At 35.3% G+C, this 24,418-nt stretch overlaps 1 protein-coding gene across 3 annotated transcripts; it reads right to left on the reverse strand.

The window, feature by feature from the left end:
• Nucleotides 1–14,496: 14,496 nt before the first annotated feature.
• On the reverse strand, nucleotides 14,497–16,895 carry LOC118042310 (plasma membrane-associated cation-binding protein 1). Of its 3 annotated transcripts, XM_035049964.2 has the most exons (6): nucleotides 16,736–16,895; nucleotides 16,353–16,495; nucleotides 16,133–16,222; nucleotides 15,946–16,030; nucleotides 15,405–15,745; nucleotides 14,497–14,687 (listed from the first exon to the last, which is right to left on the reverse strand). In XM_035049964.2, exons 2-5 carry the CDS (start codon nucleotides 16,464–16,466, stop codon nucleotides 15,447–15,449), a joined length of 588 nt encoding a protein of 195 aa, XP_034905855.1. In that variant the 5' UTR covers nucleotides 16,467–16,495; nucleotides 16,736–16,895; the 3' UTR covers nucleotides 14,497–14,687; nucleotides 15,405–15,446. The 3 variants fall into 3 exon arrangements, with proteins under 3 accessions (XP_034905855.1, XP_034905847.1, XP_034905864.1); XM_035049956.2 differs by lacking the exon at nucleotides 14,497–14,687 and having other exon boundaries at nucleotides 15,159–15,745; XM_035049973.2 differs by lacking the exons at nucleotides 14,497–14,687; nucleotides 16,736–16,895 and adding an exon at nucleotides 16,668–16,684 and having other exon boundaries at nucleotides 15,159–15,745.
• Nucleotides 16,896–24,418: the final 7,523 nt, after the last annotated feature.

The raw sequence follows: 24,418 nt of genomic DNA on the forward strand, positions 1-24,418 counted from the left end.
TACATGTCCACACAACAAATAACATTTGATTTATTTTGGGCAATTAATTGATCCAAGAGGGCAAGAACATGGATTGAAAGCTGGAGGGGACATTGTGACATTATTTTGGGTCAAAAAGAAGAAAGAAACAGCTCATAAAGGAGGAAGAAAAACGTGCATCAAAGTGTTCTCCAAGCTGGCCTGATTTAATTTTTCAGAATACCTTTCAGTGTTTTGCCCATAACTGTTGACTCAGATGTCCAAATGATCTGTTATTTAATGATCTGGAAAGCTAACAGAATTGCCTATAAATATGTCTCTAATAGCCATCTTCAAGGGAGGCTTCTAAGAGGGTCGAATTGCTGTCCAAAGTTAGAGTCAAATTTGTGTCCGAATTTTTACTGAAATTCTGCTGTGTTATTCTTTGTAGATTTCGGTTCTTTAGTTTGTAAAAATTATTATTTCAGTTTGATTCAAGTTATTTCATGTTTATTAAAGTGTTCTTATATATAATCATGGTTGGCTAATCTCTTTCTTGGATCCAAATCAAGGATGATGGTGATTGAGGTGAGTTCTTTAAGATATGAATGAATCTTAATGTTTATCTTCTCATTTTCTTCATGAATGTTTTATTATTGCAAAGAAATTTTAGAAATCATTTAGGTAATGTTATAATCTTGAATTTTTATGCACAAACCTTAGTTTTGGTATAGAGATTGCTTGATTCAATGTCTTACTTAATTTGAAAGTACTTGTTCATTCTTAAGCAATAATTAATCTTCATCTTTTTAAACTTCATTGTAATATCTTCCGATCTAATATCACCATCGTTGATGTTAGGTTGAGTTATCTTATATATGTTGAAGAAATCACCAATACATCACCATTAAAATTGATTTGGACCAAGACTTACTTTTTCTTGTCTTTTAAAATCTATTTACACTTTTTCATCTTTGAAAACAAATTCATCAATTATTTTCAACCAAGTTATTGTTAATTTAATTTCTCTTGAGTTTTTTTTTTGTTGTTACCTAGCTTAATTTCCAGATCTAGCTCTCTGTGGATATGACCTCGATCTTACCGAGTTAATTGCTACATCGCACACTCGTGCACTTGCGAGTTAAAACAAGCTGATCATAAAAAGCGGTCAAGCAGTACCTTACCTGCCTACTGGGCTTGTAGGATGTTCAGTAGGCCCGAGGATTAATCGTTATGCGCGTAAGCTAGCCCGGACATCCCAGGTTATCAAAAAAAAAAAAGATGGTTATGTGTAATTGTAAAAATTATTCATGAGATACACAAAGATGATAAGACATGTAAAATATTTTATTTCACGTTAAAAAGTTTAATATCTTTCAAAAAAAGAAGTTGCGCTTCAAATATAAAATAATTAAACAAAAAATTGCTCTGTTAAATTCTAACTTCCAAGTCTAAACTACACACATATATATATTTGGCATTATCATAACCAAAGATATATAAAATTCATAATTCTCATCCATCTCTCTAGCCACTCATTTGTTGATCTAATATAATACTTAGTCAGCTTAATTAATGTAAAAGAACTGATAAATTAAGTAAATCTTTTTGGAGAATAATGAAATATAGAACAAACTTCAAGATATGTTATGTTTTTTTTCCATGACTGATTGATGATCTTTGATATGATTAGAGAAGTGTCCAACTAGTGATTCATAATCTCATACAAAAAAAGTCATTTATATGGTACAAAAAAACCCTATAATTCTTCAGTCGGTAAAGATTTAGGAAGGATGTTATCATGAAGGTTGAATATTGTGTATTTATATACTTGTGTATTTATGATTATTTGTAGGAAATAACAAAAAAGATGAATTTTCGAATACTATAGTATAAAAGAAAATGTTTCACCTTGCCTTATATTCATGAATGCATATTTATATTCATAAATAACATTCATCTGTTTGGTGATAAGGGCTAAAATAGAGGAAGAATATGATCCATATAAAAATAGCAATCATTTGGATTTATAAAGCCTAATGGATGGTGGATTTTTGTTCAAGGCAAATAGCTTTATTATTCAATTGTCTACGGAGTTTAAATGAGTCCAACATAACAACCATCATTTAGTGGGCACAATTATGATAGAACGGTGTGGGTGCACCCTAGGCAACTTATATTTGAGAATATTTGTCAAAAAGGGACATGGTCAGTCCACCAAGAAGATAGTGTACAGTCAATCCCCTCGGGCCCAACTAGAAAAAAGCTAAAAGATGACTTTAGGTTCGAGTATAACTTTTCCTGGATCAACTAAAAAGAGGCCACTAAATGGCCTTATGTTTGGGCATAACTTGTCTTAACCCAACTAAAAGAAAGCCATAAGATGGGTTTGGGGTTGGGCAAAGTTTTCCCTAGCCTAACATATAAGGGAGGTTAACTTTGAGTTCTTTTAAGCATTACATCATGCTAATGGAGTACGTCCAAGAGTGAAGGACCTCTAGGCCCTATCATTGACTCAATGTTTAGTCCTTGATACTTGTAAAATAGAAAAGAGTTGTGTTTCATAAATCCATTAGTAGCTATCTAAATCTTTGTGATCATAGTGACACAAAGACTTAAAAGTTGTATTTGAGTTATCTTGTTGAATGGTACTGATCATTGAATGAGCATTTAAGATATGCAAGATCTTTGTCTTTGTGCATACTGTATTGTAATCATATCTTGCACCTATTTTAGATGTGTTGTATTTTTATATTGATACGGATAAACTTGGGTCTAAAAATCAATTAAGAAGGAAAATGGCTCTGAGGAAGAGATAGTTAAGGGACTTATTTGAGTTTAATTCAAGGAAGTTGGAGATAATTATCCAACTCCTAGAAAGATGGGTTGAGTAAGCATATGTGTTACAACAAGCCAAGTATGTAAAAACCCTAATTATAGAGGAAAAAATCACGACTAAGAAGTAGTTTATGCCCAATATTGATACTGGAGGAGACTAGCCTAAGGTTATAAGGGAGAACCTTGTGGACAAAACCCCAAGGGATGAAAAATGTTTATATTCTTGTTTTTATTTTGTAAAAATTGTTATCGTTGGCCTCAATTCTATGGGGTTTTGGGGGGTAATTCATGAAAAGTTTATGAAGTAACTCATGCTCTGGTTGTATTTAGGCAAAATGGTTCTTCTACTTGAATGGAGAATGTTTTTGTACATGAACGAAGTTGTTTCTTATAACTTAAAACCCCAATAAGGATTGCTTTCAAGAGATTTATATTAGTATCATAGTGTGCTTTATGACGAAGTGATCATATATTTGACATGTTAAAAGTCATGCATTGTGTTTGAATGAATGGCTAACGGTGGACCAATTTTAGAAAGGCCCTTTGGCTCTTTTTTTGTTAGGATTTTTTATTTTATTGTATTTTATGCCAAGCTTTTCAAGAATGGTTGTATCTAGTTCAAGCTAAATTTTCTAATGGAACTGTGTCCAACTTAATTTATTTTTTTTAGATAGAGATTACCTAAATTAAAAGTGTGTCTAAAAAAAAAGTGTTTTAAGTTTAGATCAGGTCATCCTTATACTAGAATGGAAGATTTAAATAGTTCATGGATGAAGAAGTTTTATAGTGATCATTTTCACTTAGAGTGTTGAATTCTTTAAGTTCAAGTTAGGTTATCCTTATACCCAAATATAAACTTAAATAGGTAGTTGTACCTAAAGGAATTATATATGCTTGAATAAGGTATTTGTACCCAAAAGGTTGTTCATTCACAAATAAAATGTTTGTATTCTAAAAGGTAGTTGTATCTAAAATGATTGGTCATGTTCGAATGAAAAATCATACGGATACTTGTTGTTACTCCTATGAGTAAAGTAACCATTTATGCTATCATGGAAATATGAGTTGGCAAACTTTTATTTTTTACCTGAGTGGAGATGGCCTTGTGTCTTTGGATTTTAACAGAGAGTTTTAATGTTTAACCTTGAATAGAGATTGTTTTTTTACCTAGTCATTTTATTTTATTAGTGGTAAGGAATCTCTTGAAGAAAATATCATAATAAATATTTTATAGAGATCATATTATACTCAAATATGGATTTTTTATACCCAAATTTGAAAAACACTTTAAGTTCGTTCCAATTTGCCCATGTACTCATATGGAGACTGAATTATACTTGGGAAGAGAAGTCTAATGAAAACCATTCTTACTTAAGATAGAGAATTACATGGAGAAACTTGTGGTGCATGTTTTATGGAGATCATGTTAATAAACCTCACCTGGCCTAGCAAGGCAGCTTTATGACCTGTCTACCCAAGACTTGGTTGAGGTTGGGTTTCATGTCTAATCAAATTGAGAGTTGACCTGGTCAAACTTGTTGTCATGAAAAGTTAACTCGCAACGCGGTCAAAACTTAAATGAGACTCGATTTGATTTTTTATTCAAAACAAAACCGTTTTAACTCTTAAAAAAATTAAAATAATATTATTTTATATTTATCCAAGTTAGACACGCCCAACTCATTATCTGGTGCATAAATTCAGCCAGGTGCCATGTCATGGAGTATGGATTAGGCCAAGTTTTAAAATGGCAATGAGCCTAAACGAGTCCAACGTGACAGTCATCACTTAGGCTCAATTATAATAGAAAAAAATATAACAATTCCTTTTTTCCCTTTTCTAAAGAGAAAAAAAATCATTTATTAATATTTGTATTGGTCAAGCTTTTATTACATTCTTAGTTGTTTTGTTTGTAAATGAAGAGATGCTTTGCTTCTTAAGGATGAAAAGTTTACTAATACAATTTGACTCTCTCTCACACATCAATACATATAAAGATGGATACATGTATCATCGAGCCTCGTGACCTAGCGATCCTAGCAGGGAATTCCTTGCCTCTGCACTCTAGGTTTGAACTTTAGTGTGAACGTCTGTCACCCCCGTAGTACCTTACCTATCTACTGGGCTTGCAGGATGTTCAGTAGGTCAGGGGATTAATAGTGGTGCATGTAAGCTGGCCCAGACGCCCCGGGTTATCAAAAAAAGAAAGAAAGATGGATATGTGTAATTGTAAAAATTGTTCATGAGATACATAAAGATGATAAGACATGTAAAATATTTTATTTCACGTTAAAAAGTTTGATATCTTTCAAAAAAAGAAGTTGCGCTTCAAATATAAAATAATAAACAAAAAATTGCTCCGTTAAATTCTAACTTCAAGTCTAACCTACACACATATATATTGGCATTATCATAACCAAAGATATATAAAATTCATAATTCTCATCCATCTTTCTAGCCACTCATTTGTTGACCTAATATAATACTTAGTCAGCTTAATTAATGTAAAAGAACTGATAAATTAAGTAAATTTTTTTGGAGAATAATGAAGTATAGAACAAACTTCAAGATATATTATGTTTTTTTTCATGACTGATTTGTCGCACGTGTGCGGCGGCGCGTCGATCGTCCACCCTCAAGGAAAAAACGGAAAATATTTATTCTTGGCAAATAGGGAGAGACAAGGAAATTCTTGTCTCTACAAGTGAAAATATGGACAGGGAGTCGCCACCTAGTATTCTGGTTACTAGGAACCTTAACTGGTCTTTAGAGATCGGGTACGGAGACTGGTTGCGTAAAGGGAAGGTATTAGCACCCCAACTACGCCCTACCTAAGGTAAGCTGCATTGTTTTAATGTCTGATAAAATCTAAGGTCGTGTTGTGGTTTTTTATTGTTTGGAATACGCATTACATGTAATGTCATACCCCAGGTTCTATTGTCCAAAAAAACAAAAAGAATTAAATATCCAGAATATGCATTACGTGTAAAGTCATACCCCGGATACTAAGAGCCAAACAAAAATTTTTGTTGTTTTTGAAATATTGGCCAATATTCTCTTGACTTTAATAAACTGGTTATTAAAACCAAAATGCATGCTAAAACATTTTTTTTGTGTATGAAAAAAATACAATATGAATTTTTAGCTTTGAGACACTTGGCCGTATGCACAAAAACATTTTTTTTCTTTTTTTCAATTTTTTTGTATTTTTGGAAGTTTTTTGACGAAAACCAGGTATTTTAATATCAGATTTTTGTATTTTTAACAACATAAAATACCACCCAATATTAATCAAAATGACATAAAAACTACGCGGAAAAATTATAAAATGCTGAAACAAATATTTTTGATTTTTTTTCTTTGAAATGGGCCGGGTCAGGCCCAAATACATGGGCTGGGCCGAACCTGGCCCAAATGCATGGGCTGGTCACTGTGCACATAGTAACCGGGGGTACTGTACACACAGTGACCAAAGAATTAATTAGCAAATGCACAGTAATGTGAATTAATTAGCCAGTTACTGTGCAGCACAGTAACTAGCTAATTAATTCTGCCGAACGTAAACGTTCTGCATGAACTGAAGCAAAAAAAACGACGGGAAAGGTAGGACGTTACCTGGAGCTGTGTTGATGCTGGCAGCAGCTGATGCAGCAGGGGTGGCGGCGGCGGCGCTGGCGGTTCGCGGTGGCCGGCGGTTTTCCTTCTCTCTCTCTCCTCTGTTTTTTCCCGTTTTCTTCTCTGCTTCTTCCCTTCTTCTTCTCTGCCTTCTCTCCTCTCTTCTCACTCTATTCTCCCTTCTGTTACCTCTTCTGTTCCCTCTCTCTCCGTCCTCCTTCCTCTTCTCTTCCCCCCCTTCTTCTGCTGTTCCTCCTCTATTTATAGAGCCTGTGAGCATGTTTTTTTCATTGTGGAGCCAAGGAACGGGTCATGCGGCGGCTGGTCGGGCGCGGCTGTCCAGGCGTGCCTACCTCAGTTTCGGCGGTGCGGTAGGTGGTCGGCCAATGTCTTCGGTCGGTGGGCTAGAGGGACCGACGATCGGTGGGCTTGAGGGACCGGCGTCATTAAATATGCATTCTTTTTCCTTCTTTGTTGCTGTGTGTTCGGCGGGGAAGAAAGGGGAACAGTGCCGTTCAAAACGGCACTGTTTTGAGCTTTTTTTTTTTGTATTTATTATTTTTTATGGGGACCCAAAAATGGGTTACAACAGTTGCCCCCCTCTTTACAATGCTTACGGAGCAGAGATTTGTGCATAGTAAGTGTTGTAAAGAAAAAAAACATTGGTCTTCCAAAACTGGTCGTCTCAAAATTTGATTGACCTAAAACTTCAACCGGACCCAAAGTCCTGTGTATGGTTGGGCTAAACTGAGATTCCTTTCGCCAATCCCCTTTAACCCGAAAAAAAAGGAAAGAATGTGAAGTGTGGTCTCATTGTAATGGGTGACCTACCCAGAAAAATGTTGGTGAGGGCTAAAAGGCGCACTTAAAATGGAGGTGAGGGCTCAAAGGCGCACTCAAAAGGAGGTAGGGTTAGAAAACACACTACCAAAGGGATGAGGGCTCAAAGGCGCACTCAAAATGGAGGTGAGGGCTCAAAGGCGCACTCAAAATGGAGGTAGGGTTAGAAAACACACTACCAAAGGGATGAGGGCTCAAAGGCGCACTCAAAATGGAGGTGAGGGCTCAAAGGCGCACTCAAAAAGGAGGTAGGGTTAGAAAACGCACTACCAAAAGAGATGAGGGCTCAAAGGCGCACTCAAAAATGGAGGTGAGGGCTCGAAGGCGCACTCAAAAGGAGGTAGGGTTAGAAAACACACTACCAAAGGGATGAGGGCTCAAAGGCGCACTCAAAATGGAGGTGAGGGCTCAAAGGCGCACTCAAAAGGAGGTAGGGTTAGAAAACGCACTACCAAAGGGATAAGGGCTCAAAGGCGCACTCAAAATGGAGGTGAGGGCTCAAAGGCGCACTCAAAAGGAGGTAGGGTTAGAAAACGCACTACCAAAGGGATGAGGGCTCAAAGGCGCACTCAAAATGGAGGTGAGGGCTCAAAGGCGCACTCAAAAGGAGGTAGGGTTAGAAAACGCACTACCCAAGGGATGAGGCTCAAAGGCGCACTCAAAATGGAGGTGAGGGCTCAAAGGCGCACTCAAAAGGAGTAGGGTTAGAAAACGCACTACCAAAGGATGAGGGCTCAAAGGCGCACTCAAAATGGAGGTGAGGGCTCAAAGGCGCACTCAGAATGGAGGTGAGGGCTCAAAGGCGCACTCAAACGGAGGTAGGGTTAGAAAACGCACTACCAAAGGGATGAGGGCTCAAAGGCGCACTCAAAATGGAGGTGAGGGCTTAAAGGCGCACTCAAAAGGAGGTAGGGTTAGAAAACGCACTACCCAAGGGATGAGGGCTCAAAGGCGCACTCAAAATGGAGGTGAGGGCTCAAAGACGCACTCAAATGGAGGTAGGGTTAGAAAACGCACTACCCAAGGGATGATGTTGAAACACTGATCTGTGAATGTTGCAAGAAAATCCATGCATGTATACTTACCTGAGAAATATAGGCCCCCATTTCTTCATGGTGTCTTTGTTTTCTCTCAAAAGTTGTAGTGTTGGTAGTAAACTTCGATGGCTTTTCCACTTTTGCTTACTCGGGTTACATATTGTGATCTTGACCTCTGGGAAGGGTTTGATGTCATCATACATCTTTGTCCTTCACCCCAACAAGTAGAGTTACCAATTTTGCCCGTCATTTTCCTTGGAACAGGAATCATGGAGCCAGCCCTACCATGTGTTTTTGATTGCCCCCCAGCTTGATCATGCCCCCCAAGTGTTCAACTTGGGTTTAGTTTGGGGTGAGGATATGTGAAAGTAAGTTTGGGTTTTTTGTACAATGAAATGTTTTCATGCAAAATTTTTGGAACTTCAAAGTTATGCCAATCACAAAAATGATTTTGATATTGGTTCAAAATAAACTTGTTCTAAAAAATTCAAGTGATTCCTATGGACAGGTTTCTTGACGTGATGAAAGCTTTTTGCTTTTGGTTTAAAGATGAAGTGACATCTGGTTAGTCACAAAAGGTTGAAATTTCAATTTGAGGGTTATTGAGAACCGAATTGATTCAAAGCATTTATTTTATTTGCATGAATAATGATTTGACCCGTACGAGAAAGCACTGCCTACCTATCCAGATTGCTTGCCTTTGATCAGAAAGGGCTTAATTAGACATGTAATGTAGGCTTTGGCTATTGGCTATGAAGAAAAGGATATTTGTAAGGCTCAAAAGGTGTTTAAGGGACTTTAAGACTAAGAATCACAAGTGCTTATATCCCAAACTCTTTTGTTCATACATTCCTGGACCTTGTAATTGATTTGTAAAATGGTCCACGGTGCCCCCAGTGTTGGGCTTGGGCTCTTTCTCTTTGTTTTTGTTTTCTTCATTTGATTTTGAGCATCATTGCATTGGCCTTGTAATTTTTGCTCAAAATTTTTGGATCCTTTGGATTTTTCTTCATGCCCCCTAGCTTTGTATGGGCACCTTTGATGATTGAGAATTTTCTTTTATGCCCCCCAGTATTGTTTGGGCACTTTCATTGTTGAAGACTTTTTCATGCCCCCAAGAGTTATTTGGGCACTTTCAATCATTATGGATTTTTTTGCACTTGCCCCCCAGTGTAGGGGTGTGATCCTAGCCAGGGTCATTTTTTCAAGAAAATGTATTAGGCTCAAAAAGGGGACTGCAAATGATATATATTTCAACTTTGTGAAAGGATTATCAAAGATAGCCTTTCTTCATCTCAAATGCATGCATTTAGGATCGGTAAGCCTTGCTTTCATGCGAGTATGCAATGTGATTTCTCATTATTCATGCAAATAAAACCCAGCTTTTGGAGTCACTTCATGTTTTTTTTTTTTTTTTTTTTGGTTTTTCTAGGTGTATGGTTACCTCTCTAAAGAATCACCTGAATTTCCAGAACTCGTTTGTTTCGGACAAACGTCAACATGATTTCTGTTTTTGTACTAAACTTTGAATTCCCAAAAAATCCTCACATGCGATCATGCATAGTTTTGGAGAAAAAAGGGAAATGCACCACAAGATTTTGGGCGTGATGGTTTCATGCTTAAAGTTATGCTCAATGTGTTATTTGCATGAAACAACAAAAATGAAGGCATGTGATGAACACAACAAAACACATGATTTTATTAACAAGAAAGGCTCAGTGGACAAGGAAAGTCTTGTGGAATTTTTTAGCCAAATTACCAACAAAAACTAGAATAGGTTGAAACAAAAAATCAAGTTTTTTGGAGACATGATCAAACTGAGGTAGTTATTTTGGCAGAGAAAGAACAGGCTCCATTCTGTAACGGTGATGCAATTTCCCTTCAAATTGTGTTGAGGCTCTTGATCATGTGGGCCCTCAATGTCTTCAGGTTGAGTCTTTATTGGGGCTTGAACAAAAATGATAGGTCAATTGGAAGGACCTTCACCAAAGGCATTTCTCCATATATGCTCGAGTAAGCTAGAGGTGAGTCAAGCTTTTGTTCAGAGACTCCAACTCTTCTTGAAAATGGATGTTGCAGCGAGCACGCTTCTTCTCCAATGTTTTTTTTTTCCACTCAAATTTGGGTGTTGTAGATTCATAGGGACCTACCTTTTTTCAGGTGCATGCATGCCAAATGTATGAACATGTAATCTATATGATGAATTCGCCCTTAAAAAGGGTGACATATGATTGTGCTTGTTGCATGATGAAAACAAGAATCTTGATTCTTGCCCAAACTCTACAATGAAAATTTTTGGAGTGACGATCATGAGTTCAAAATGTGTCAAGAAGGGTTTGCCCATATACAAATAATGATAGCACATACAACCTAAGGACAGGTTTTATTATGTGAACATGGTAGGTTGGCTATTCAGTCTCTAAAAAAGGGTCTCTTGCTGTCCCAGTGATCACCCTCGTGGAGGCAATATGGGGCTTGTAGGTAATAAGATGGCACGTGTACCAACTGTTACCAGTCTAAGCACTCAGCGAAGAGTTGGGGTTTACACAAACTTAAACCTTGACTAAAAGTCGTAAGGTAAGCTGCTAGTCCCCCACTTAACTTGAAGCTTGTGTGTGCTTTAAAAAAATTAACTATGTGATGCATGAGATAGATATTTACAGAAATTAAAGCGCGCAACTAAATATGAACAAATATATAGAAAATGCATATTTAAAAATAAACAAGCAAACCACAACAATAAAACACAATCATCAGACAAAAACAAAGCTTAGTCCACAAAGTCCCCAGTGGAGTCGCCATTCTGTCGCACGTGTGCGGCGGCGCGTCGATCGTCCACCCTCAAGGAAAAAACGGAAAATATTTATTCTTGGCAAATAGGGAGAGACAAGGAAATTCTTGTCTCTACAAGTGAAAATATGGACAGGGAGTCGCCACCTAGTATTCTGGTTACTAGGAACCTTAACTGGTCTTTAGAGATCGGGTACGGAGACTGGTTGCGTAAAGGGAAGGTATTAGCACCCCAACTACGCCCTACCTAAGGTAAGCTGCATTGTTTTAATGTCTGATAAAATCTAAGGTCGTGTTGTGGTTTTTTATTGTTTGGAATACGCATTACATGTAATGTCATACCCCAGGTTCTATTGTCCAAAAAAACAAAAAGAATTAAATATCCAGAATATGCATTACGTGTAAAGTCATACCCCGGATACTAAGAGCCAAACAAAAATTTTTGTTGTTTTTGAAATATTGGCCAATATTCTCTTGACTTTAATAAACTGGTTATTAAAACCAAAATGCATGCTAAAACATTTTTTTTTTGTGTATGAAAAAAATACAATATGAATTTTTAGCTTTGAGACACTTGGCCGTATGCACAAAAACATTTTTTTCTTTTTTTCAATTTTTTTGTATTTTTGGAAGTTTTTTGACGAAAACCAGGTATTTTAATATCAGATTTTTGTATTTTTAACAACATAAAAATACCACCCAATATTAATCAAAATGACATAAAAACTACGCGGAAAAATTATAAAATGCTGAAACAAATATTTTTGATTTTTTTTCTTTGAAATGGCCGGGTCAGGCCCAAATACATGGGCTGGGCCGAACCTGGCCCAAATGCATGGGCTGGTCACTGTGCACATAGTAACCGGGGGTACTGTACACACAGTGACCAAAGAATTAATTAGCAAATGCACAGTAATGTGAATTAATTAGCCAGTTACTGTGCAGCACAGTAACTAGCTAATTAATTCTGCCGAACGTAAACGTTCTGCATGAACTGAAGCAAAAAAAAACGACGGGAAAGGTAGGACGTTACCTGGAGCTGTGTTGATGCTGGCAGCAGCTGATGCAGCAGGGGTGGCGGCGGCGGCGCTGGCGGTTCGCGGTGGCCGGCGGTTTTCCTTCTCTCTCTCTCCTCTGTTTTTTCCCGTTTTCTTCTCTGCTTCTTCCCTTCTTCTTCTCTGCCTTCTCTCCTCTCTTCTCACTCTATTCTCCCTTCTGTTACCTCTTATGTTCCCTCTCTCTCCGTCCTCCTTCCTCTTCTCTTCCCCCCCCCACTTTCTTCTGTTGTTCCTCCTCTATTTATAGAGCCTGTGAGCATGTTTTTTTCATTGTGGAGCCAAGGAACGGGTCATGCGGCGGCTGGTCGGGCGCGGCTGTCCAGGCGTGCCTACCTCAGTTTCGGCGGTGCGGTAGGTGGTCGGCCAATGTCTTCGGTCGGTGGGCTAGAGGGACCGACGATCGGTGGGCTTGAGGGACCGGCGTCATTAAATATGCATTCTTTTTCCTTCTTTGCTGCTGTGTGTTCGGCGGGGAAGAAAGGGGAACAGTGCCGTTCAAAACGGCACTGTTTTGAGCTTTTTTTTTTTTTGTATTTATTATTTTTTATGGGGACCCAAAAATGGGTTACAACATGATTGATGATCTTTGATATTATTAGAGAAGTGTCCAACTAGTGATTCATAATCTCATACAAAACAAGTCATTTGTATGGTACAAAAAACCCTATAATTTTTCAGTCGGTAAAGATTTAGGAAGGATGTTATCATGAAGGTTGAATATTGTGTATTTATATACTTGTGTATTTATGTAGGAAATAACAAAAAAGATGAATTTATAAATACTAGAGTATTAAAAAAAATGTTTCACCTTGCCTTATATTCATGAATACATATTTATATTCATAAATAACATTCATTTGTTTGGTGATAAGGGCCAAAATAGAGGAAGAATATGGTCCATATAAAAATAGCAATCATTTGGATTTATAGAGCCTAATGGATTTTTATTCAAGGCAAAGAGCTTTATTCAATTGTCTACGAAGTTTAAATGAGTCCAACATAACAACCATCATTTAGTGGGCACAATTATGATAGAATGACGTGGGTGCACCCTAGGCAACTTATATTTGAGAATGTTTGTCGAGAAGGGACATGGTCGGTCCACTAAGAAGACAGTGTACAGTCAATCCGCTTAGGCCTAACCAGAAAAAAGCTAAAAGATGACTTTAGGTTCGAGTATAACTTTTCCTGGATCATCTAAAAGGAGGCCACTAAATGGTCTTATGTTTGGGCATAACTTGTCTTAACCCAACTAAAAGAAGGCCAAAAGATGGGTTTAGGTTTGGGCAAAGTTTGTCATAGCCTAACATAGAAGGGAGGTCAACTTTGAGTTCTTTTAAGCATTACATCATGCTAATAGAGTACGTCCAAGGGTGAAGGACCTCTAGGCCCTATCATCGACTCAATGTTTAGTCCTTAATACTTGTAAAATAGAAAAGAATTGTGTTTCCTGAATCCATTAGTAGCTCTCTAAATCTTTGTGATCATAGTTACACAAAGACTTAAAAGTTATATTTGAGTTATCTTGTTAAATGGTACTAATTAGATGAGCATTTAAGGTATACATGATCTTTGTCTTTGTGCATACTGTATTGTAATCATACCTTGTACCTATTCTAGATGTGTTGTATTTTATATTGATATAGATAAACTTGGGTCTAAAAATCAATTAAGGAGGAAAATGGCTCTGAGGAAGAGATAGTTAAGGGACTTATTTGAGTCTAATTCGAGGAAGTTGGAGATAATTATCAAACTCCTGGAAAGATGGGCTGAGTAAGCATATGTGTTACAACAAGCCAAATATGTAAAAACATCAATTATAGAGGAAAAAATTATGACTAAGAAGTAGTCTATGCCCAACGTTGATACTGGAGGAGACTAGCCTGGGGTTGTAAGGGAGAACCTTGTGGACAAAACCCAAAGGATGAAAATTTTTTATATTCTTGTTTTTATTTTGTAAAAATTGTTATCGTTGGCCTCAATCCTATAGGATTTTGGGAGGAGGCCGAAGAGATGGTTTTAGATTTGAGCATGGTTTGCCCTAATCCAACTATGAGAGAAGACTTAACTTTGGATTCCCTCCAAGTATTGGACCATGTTTCGTGGAGCATGTCCAAGGATGAGGGGACTTCTGAACCCTATCTTTGACCGTTTTACCTGCACCGATATGAATAAATTGATAAAATGGATAGCCTTAATTAGAGCTATGCCGTAGCTCCTCCCTGGAAAAAATGGTCTGAGATGATGATCAGAACAAAGAACAGGCATTTGTCCTAATTAAGGAAATTAATCTTCGCTTGTCATGATTCTGTACAAGTATTCATAGGAGCTGATACATCATGATACCAACAAATGAAGTACTGGAGCAGAAGCATTATGCTCCCCAGGGTGGTAGATGGTATGGTAGACCAAAATAAAATGCCTAAATAATGCCATCCACTTGTAAAACGACAAACAAGATTTTACAACAGCACAATCGATCTGTTGTAATAATTCACGAGTTCTTACAAAATGGATCTTGAAGAACACATCCCTCAACGGCTACTTGGCCCTGTCCCAAGAGTGAAATCGATCAAAATAATTTAACTACCAATGGAAATAATTACTATGATTTATTCAGGGTCCCCTAATAGGAAGTGGTCGAGGGAGAAGAAAAGTCAGGAAATATATACACATTTTCTAGCTAGCATGTCAAGTTCTCCCGGTTTATTCATGTTCTTACAGGTAGAGAACGCAAAAATTGAACTTCAGCAATGAAGGACAAACACAGGGAACTTAAACAAGCAATCCATTTTTAAATTAATAAGCTTTTATTAATTTCCTCCAAGGTTTTAATTATTTTTTATTGAAATATTTCTTTCCGTGCAATTAATTCTTAAAATCCCAAGCAAAGAGGCAACGTTTTGGTCTTTATCAAGCAAGGCACGATAAAAATGAAAAAAGGACATATTACATATACCAGCAACTATTATTAATAATGTAGGACAAACAGGCAAAAAGACATGCAGAGGGAGAGGGCAAATACGTACAATCCTATTCAAAGAAATTTAATTTCTTTAATATTTTTTTTTATCAAGAAGAACAAATTAAGAAAAGAGAGGAGAAACAAAGTGACGCACCCCCCACCACTTCTCTAGACTGTAAATTGATATTACAACTTAAAAAAAAAAAAAAAAAAAAACAATACACAAAGAAATATACGACCCAAAGAACTTACAAGGAAAGGATACATGATAAAGAATAACAAATCTTTTTTTTTTTATGTAACCTTTTTCACAAAGACGTGCGGGATTTACTTCTTGATGATGAGTCATGGCTTTGGTGGTTCTGCTTCTTCCACCTTGGCAGGTGGTTCAGCCACTGGTTCAGTCTTCTCTGAAGCCTCCGCTGCGACTACCTCTGTTTTCTTCTCTTCTTCAACTACTATCTCCTTCTCTGTGCTAGAAGTTGCTTCTTCAGTTTTTGTTTCAGGTGCTGGTGGCTCGACTGCCTTTTCCTCTACCGGAATAAAGGTTGAGACTTTTTCAAAAACGAAGAAAATAGGACCCGAAACATAGGCTGGTCCAAATTTTGACGATGCTTCAGATACTACTTTTGATCCTGGAAACTCTGTGCATGCAAAAATATGGCAAAGTAAATATGTATATATATGGAGATGACAATAGTAAAATAGCTTATAGATATTGAAAGAAGCTAGGACATGAGATCATATATATATATATATATATATATATATATATATATAGAGAGAGAGAGAGAGAGAGAGAGAGAGGGAGGGAGGGAGGGAGTAAATTTTTCTATATATATACCGATTTTAACAAGCTCATCAAGGAACTTTTGAACTGAAGTAGTTTGCTTCTTTAATCCTGCTTCTTTGGGATCCTTAACTAAGGTCTGTTTCAAGTTAAGATAATTAAGAAGCCCATGTTAGTATATATCCTGCTTCATGTATAAAATAGGTAGATGTACGCATGGAAAAAAGTAAAACTGACTGACTTTGATTTCAGCTGTTGAAGCTTCAAAGATTTCTATCACTTTAGGTCCAAGTTCAGTCCTCTTCTCTTCAAACTCCTTACTGATTTCTTCCTAATAAAGCAAGAAAGTTACGTATTCAAGTTAAAGAATAGAGACATATTTGTAAGCCTCTAGCGAGTTACAGTATTCTTGTGGAAAAATTAAGAAGAAATCCAAGAAAGTTTCAGGTTAAAAAGAGCACCTTAGACTCATCAAAGTTCTTGATAGCTTCAGCTGCAGCTGCCTTCTTGGCAGTACTGTCCTTCTCAAAAACCTTCTTGATCTTTGGAAGAACCTTTGATTTCCAATACCCCATATCTCTCTTGTCTCAAGTACTCAACAACTCTGTATATCCGGAAAAGAAACAAGTATGAATAATATATCAAGAGGTTGAAGATCAAAAACTCTATCCAATCAAGAAAGAAAAATATTAAAAAAAAGAAACATATATATTCATCGATTTACATGAAAGAAATATCACGAATTATTTATTTACGAGTCAAACATAAATTCATACAAGTAGAGAAGAAAGGAGCAAAGTTGATGAATCAGCCAAAAGAATCTGTGCGCATCTTTCTCACTTACTTTCAAACTCTCTGTCTCTCTGCTTTTTCCTCGTGTCCACCTCAACGCAACTGCTACAGCCAATTGTCCCTCCAGATTAAGGCGCATCATGCTTAAGGACAATGGCATCATATAGACATGCTTGCAACAAACCTACCCCTTGTTTTCCAACGTAATTACCGAAACATACCACCTTGTTATTAATGCACGCAAGCCAACCTCACCACGCAAATGACCCTCTCTGGCCCTTTGCCCCCCCGCATCACAAGGTGATCCCCGCGGGGCTATAAGTGTCCACAAATTTAGGGTTGGTTTGGTCGATAATGATTGAAAGCAAGGGCGGGTCTTGTAAATAAGCATGGCATGGGAAGGACAAAATAGGGAAGAGAGGTGTGGGGGAGGTGCCAGTTGGCAATCAATCTCAATGAAAGGTGGCAAATATTATAAGTGGGTCCCCACTCGAACGTTGATTGTGATCTGTAACAAAATATGTTTCTTTGGCTTCTCAAAACTTCTCACGTGGCTTCGCTGGTACTTCAATCACGCCGTCAATGACTAACCCTTTGTCTTCTTTTTTCAAAAATAAAAAATCTCAACCTCTTGATTCGACACCTCTGTCTAGTCTATAGCGATGATTTTCAACGACTCTTACAACGTGGACAGTATTCATCGCCGATTTCCATTTTCATGAATCCTTGATTTTTTTACTGACTTGTTGCGTTTGTGCCATGTTTCTTTGGTGATTTCATATTTTATTGAATCAAGTTTAATTTGGTGATTTAATTATTTACCATTTATTAAATATTTCATGTTGGATAAGTGATCCATCTGTTTTTATAATTAATATTCTTTTGAGATGTGTATATATATTAAAACAATTTCCAAGTTTTTCATTTAAAAAGTTATGGATAAAAAAAAGAGTTAAAATATTTTTTTTTTTATTTTAGAACGCGGTATATCCCGAGTCAGCTTACACGCACCATATTAAATCTTTACAGCTTAGAACCAGTTTTTATACAGGGTTAAGTCTTGCAGCCCATGACCTTAATTAATTTAATACTAGTAGGATTTAACCTCCCAAGCCCTTAGCTAAATGCTGATAGATCAATTTTTTAGGGTTAAATACTCTATAAATAGATAAATGTAAGTTTATTTACTCGATCAACCTAATTATTTTTTAGGAGATCAACTTCAAAAAACTAGTAAACTCTTCCTGTAAGTTAAGGGATTACATTCCATTAATTATGGATTAATTCATGGTCTTTTGAGTTGCTGAGTCGTTGTAGAATAATTACATTGATGGGATGCTTGAACATACAAATGAAGAATGATGACATGCAATATCCACTCATGCAAGATAAGAAGGGGGGAAATTAACAAGAAGAAGAAGAAGAAATATAAGAAACAAGCTTGCATGCACATGGGGTGCTTCATTACAATTTATGCAAGAACAAGAACAAGGAGAGGGGGACAAGAAACATGGATTAGTTAATGGTGGGGTGCTTGATGCTTTTGCAAGTTTTTTCTATTATTTGATACCTTGAGACATCATGAAATATTAGATTTAATTAGTACATAATACGTTGTTCAGTAGCGGTAGATGACACCTAATATTACCTGACAAGATATTTTGTAGCCATGGGAGAGATCGATGCAGGTTGGTATGCTTGTTTACGCGTAGGGTAATATAGCGAAGATTGATCAACTGTGTCCTTCATTTGTAGATCTCTGTCGACAGCTCTAAATCGGTGGCAGAAGCTTTAATATTGAGATCCTTGTCGCTTTCCATGGACTTTATAGTTTATATATATTGTATGTACAATAAATATTATGATTCAATTTCAACTCATTTTTTTCCTCCAAGAGATCCTTTCTCTACCTAAAAATCGCCAGCTCTTGTACTAAAAAAGAAAGAGGGTTATCTATTTATAATTTGCCTACGCAAAAATAATAATAATAATCACTGTCATAAAGTAATTATTGATCGTAGGTAGATTTTTCAGATATTTGCATTTTTTAGATGTTAATTAAGCAACAGATGCACCTCATTCGGTCATTTGAGGCAGTCCTAGACCCCGGCCCGTAGATTGAATATTAGATTATGTCAATTTTATAACTACGATTTGTAGAGTAACACAAATTTTGACCAGAATAATTGTCAATCATATGCTCTAATTGGCAACAAAGATTTAAAATCTAAAAATTAAAAAAACATAGCAAAGTTGGAAAGATTCTGGCCTCATAAAAGGAAAGGGAGAGGGTGAAAATTCTTTTATGTATAATATCCAACAATTTTGACAGTCAACGTTTCTACTAATTATTAACCATATAAATGTTATTTTACTAAATTAAGATTGCAGCTTGGTGTTTATGATTAGACATGGTATTGAAGAAAACCCTAAAATATTTTCATTTTTAATTTTCTTATCAAACATTTCTATGAAGCAACCTTTTCATATCAGCAAGGGTGTTTAAAAAAGTTGACTTGTCTGTAACATTTATATTATCTAACTCGAATCAACTTATTAAAATCAGATAATATAAATATTACAGATAATAATAAATTAAAAATCTAAAAATTAAATAGATATATATAAAGAGTTGAGTGACGGATCAGAATTTTTGAAACATGATCAATTTGATCCAACCTGAATACCCAATACTCCGTTTATCTTTATATTTAATAATTTATAAATTGATCATTTATTTTTATTTTTTTTAGAAATATTTCGGCTCAAAAGTTTTTATTAATGGACTTCCTATTAAATTTTTTTAACGTAACAAAAAAAAAAAAATTTATCTCTTTACTAGAGGCCGAGATGGAAGCGGTAACTAGAGTTTAATGCTTGTGCTAGGTATAAAAATTATACCTAATTAAGAATGATATGGAACCTATAGTACTCTATGTTGTACGTCCATTTCTAAACGTGGATTCATAAAAATTAGCAATATAAACTCAACTTGTAAATATCTATAACATCCACACACAAAATTATTTTAATTTGATATATTAAACTCTTTCGAATAAAAAAGAATTAAATATATTAGATTTATAATTTGTAAAATATCAAAAATTAAATTAAATATAATTATCCAACCCAACTTGAATTCTGTTTAGTCTTGTAAAATTAAGGAGCCATTAATTATATCAAAAGGTTGTTTATATAACTTAATTTGGATATATTGAAGCCCCCCTTAATCTCCATGAACATGCATGTTGTTCTGCTCTCTCAAAGATCTGATGTACTCTATAGTCTAGACAAGCGCATCTCTCATTTATTTATGGAATTCGTCACGCAAAATTAATTGATATTTGTATATAACTTTTAAAAAGATAGCTATCTTCACTTGCTATCTGTTTAAAATGTAAAATGGGATTTAATATATCATAATGCCTCATGTTATTTTAGGGTAGTATTTTTCTTTATAAAAAAAAAGATTTATAAATATTTTTCATGATGAAACTTGTATAAATTTATAAGTATAAGAGAAGTAAATACGTGGAAGATAGGGAGGTGATAATGATATATCCACGCCACTAAACGTGATAACCACACTCCTCTTAATTTGTTTTCTTTGAAAGTGACAATTATACCCCTAATAAAAAGTCATCTTCTCGGACTAAAATCCAGTCTTCCAACACTAGATCACCAAGAACGTATTTCTCATTCGCTGTTCTTTGTGCCTTGGTTTCTTTTTCTGGTTGATATCATCGTATATCTCACTGATATTGTCATTTTGCTACCACCATTGCCGATCCCTACCACCAACTGCCTTCCAATCCACTATTATCACTGCCCTGATCCACCAACCCATGGCTTAGTCGGTAGCTTGGCAACTTAATTAGCATTAACGTAGTTCATGAAAAATTAGGATACAGTGATAGCATAGATACTCCTATTACAGAGTAACAGAGGCTTCTAATTGATCATTTCTCTAAGGAAACTAACCAATTAACTTCTATATATATAAAAGGGATACCAATCAGAGAATATCATTGGATGTCTTCGAATGATATATTCTGATTTCTGTTGCCCTATTCCAGCTCAAACAAATCTCAGCACTCCCCTTCAAGTTAAAGCATGAATATCTCTTCCAACTTGCGTATTAAGTTCATAAAGTGCTCATTTCTTCCCGAAGCTTTTGTGAAGACATCCCAGCAAGTTGGAGTGAACAAACTTGGTTAATTATGATATGTCCTGCCTGAATCTTTTCTCTCGCGACATGACAGTCAAGTTCAATGTATTTCGTGCGTTCATGAAACACATGATTTGCAGCAATATATATGTAGAGCTACTTGATTGTCACAATATAGGATCAACCGGTCCCAAATGTGCACTTGCAGATCATCAAACAAAAATATAAGCCATATGAGTTCACAAGTTACAGCAGCCATAGAACTATGTTCTGCTTCTGAAGATGATCTATATACCATCTTTTGCTTATTTGTCTTCCATGAGATTAGGGTGTCTCCAAGAAACACATAGTAGCTTGAAGTAGATTTTATAGTCATGGGACAATTTGTCCAATTTGCACCATATTAAGCTTTAAGAGTTAAGGAGCTATTGAGGAGAACAACAAACGACGACCTAGATATCCTTTTAGGTATCTCACAATTTGAAGTGCAGCATCGATCCCAGTGAGGCGGCTTTCTCGGAGCATGTATAAATTGACTTATAATGCTCATATAGTAAGTGATATCTGGTCTGATGATTGTAAGATAAATTAATCATCCTACTGATCTTCTGGAACGAGAAGGATTAAGCATGAGATCCCCTTAACTACCTGTAAGCTTTAAATTCTATATATTCCGTAGGAAAACCCAGTGGTTGCACCCCAAGAGAACCACCATCGTCTATAATTTCTAGAGTATACTTTAGTTGAGATATAACAATAACAGCTTTGGATCTTGCAACTTCCAAACCCGGAAAACACTTCAGATAACCGAGATCTTTAAAATGGAACTGTTGATGAACAAAAAGTTTAAGATCCTGGATAACGTTGTCATCGTTTCCAATTGAGATCAGACAAAGCCAGCCTTTTGAGTGGTTAATTTATGAGAACTTTGAGAACCAATTTTGAGAGTGACTTGTGTGGTTATTAACACAGTAAGTTCTCTCCCTGTAGACGAAGGCCGGATAGTGGAGTCTTGTACACCTCTTCATCCAAGTCACCGTGAAGAAATGTATCTAAAATTAATAATGGCAAGTTGCAAACTATATTAAGTGCAAGAAGGCAACGGGCGATTGTAAAAGACTTTGATTTGCGTTTAATATAAGATTTGATCATAAAAATTCACAAGAAATAAGGAAGAGGAGAGGAGAGGTAGAGTAATCCAAGAGTCATAATCAAATCAGTTGCAAATCTTAAAAATTGCACTCAGGATGGGCTGGGCAGGGCAGTGGAAGTTACGGTGGTGGAAGAGAGGGAGGGAGGAGGAGGAGGGTGTTTTTTTAGCAAGGTGTAAAGTCGTCAGTTTCAATGAGAATATATATATATATATATATATAAACACTAAAGAAATTGGATTTTGGTTAGCAATAATAACAAATTAACCATATTATGAGTTTAAATTTTTATGATGTAAATTTTTTTTTGTATTGTGATAGACAACAATTTACTTATCATATTTTTTAAAAAATAAATAAAAATGGATAATATAAATAAAAATAAATAAGGCCAGATTTGCATGCTTGATCTTTTGCTGTCTTTTTCTTTGTTTTTTTTTTTTTACACTCCAGAAATTCTGACTTCCCATGTGTCCTTCTATGATGTTTGTTGATGAGGTTCTTCCGTTCCATTTTTTGTATCAAATTAATGGATGGTTGGATAGATGAGTGATACATCATTTAAAAATATCTCATATCTAATAAAATTTAATGCCATTTAAAAGAGTGTTTGGAAATATAGATTAATTTGTGTTTTTAAAAATTAAATTTTTATGCTAAAAATTAAATTTTTTATATATTTTTTGATGCTCTGATCTCAAAAACAATTTTAAAAAAAATAAAAATATATTATTTTAATATATTTTAACATGAAAGATAATTTAAAAAACAATCACAACTAGGCTCTCAAACAAGCCTTCTTCTATTTATTGTACTGAGTTGACAATTTGTACACACAATAGAAGTAGAATATAATAAAATATATTTAAAAAAAAAAACATGATACAATTATTAACTATAAACTAAAAGGAGGGGTTTTTACTCTACCTCTCCTCCCAAATTATTATTCATTTTATTTTATTGTTTTTCATTTAATTTTTTTTTTAATTTTATTATTTAATATTATATTTTTTTTTATTAAGTTATCATATTATCATGACACAAATCATAAATTTAGCTGATTAAACTTAATTTTACAGGTTAATTTAGTTGTCTTAAGTTTTTTTCTTAATTAACTTTTTTTTTTAATTTCAGCATTTTATATTTAATTAATTAAAAATTAAATTTTATAATTTATTTTTATATTTTTTATTATATTATTTCAGCGTTATAATTCTGAAATAGTATTATCAAGGTGGATAAATTCCATTCATTATATCCCAAATAAAAATTAATTAGGCAAAAGAACAAGTTGGAGATTTTGGGTTTTCCGTATTTTTAAATCATGCGTCAGTCATCTGCTTATTCGTTCGAGGAAAATAGAGGACATTGAAATTAAGGGGAGACTGATCCGCATATTACATTCGAGAGGGATGTGCCTTCAACAAGGCCCACATAATTCAAGCATATATATATATATTGATGTGCCTACCATTGTTTTTTCAACCCTCTCTTTTTAATTTCTTGAAAATAATAAAATTGAAATCTTTTTTTTTTGAAACCAAGCACTAATTCAATATCAAGATTTTTTTAAAATCCATGCTTAATAAATAAAAACAAATTAATAACCTTAAATCTCAATTATACGTAATAATGAATGATGAAACACTTTGCAAATCTACGGTGTTTTGCCGCACAAGCTACAGGAATTCACTTATCCCTTCTAGTTTTTTTTTTTTTTTTAATTTTAATAATTAGCACTGTTATTTCAGGTTGGTCCTTTTCCAATATATTTTTTTGGTTAATTCATGCGTGTAATAGATGATCGTCAAAAAAAAATACTACTATATAATTTGCTAGCGGTGTGATTAATTTAAAAATAAAAACGGATGAGAAAGTTGTCTTACTGATCAATGGGAATTTCAGAATTTTGCTGCAAATACATGTTTGTGAGCAATAAGTTTTGTGCTGTATGGAATGGTATCAGCTTGAGAGTAGTTATGTCACGGCAAAGCCCAGATGCTGAGAAGGGCAGAGAAGGTGATGAAGATATATAGTGGTTGGTGTCAATCGCCTTTGTATCATCAATCAAGAAACAGAAGATGACGAACTTGACGTTTGAGTGCAAAACTCCATTGATAAGGACTGCTCTTCGTCATTTTGAAAACGAAACCCTAATTTGATTGGCTCTTCTCTATTGTCTTTCTTACATCCAAGTTCAAGTCTTTAACTTCCAACCTGAGCATTTCGATTAAGACTGCTGCTTGGTTATTTATCTGTTTGTTCGTCTTCAGAATATTAATGATGATGCGCTTCCTTCGCTGAAATTTAACCCCCTAGTTTTAGCCCCCATTGGCTGTCTGGAGTTCAGATTACTTGCAGTACATGATTTTGTCTCTCTTGAATCTCGTGATATACATTAATATGGTTGTTGGAC

Source organism: Populus alba, chromosome 1, assembly GCF_005239225.2.
Source record: "Populus alba chromosome 1, ASM523922v2, whole genome shotgun sequence".
Taxonomy (NCBI): domain Eukaryota; kingdom Viridiplantae; phylum Streptophyta; class Magnoliopsida; order Malpighiales; family Salicaceae; genus Populus; species Populus alba.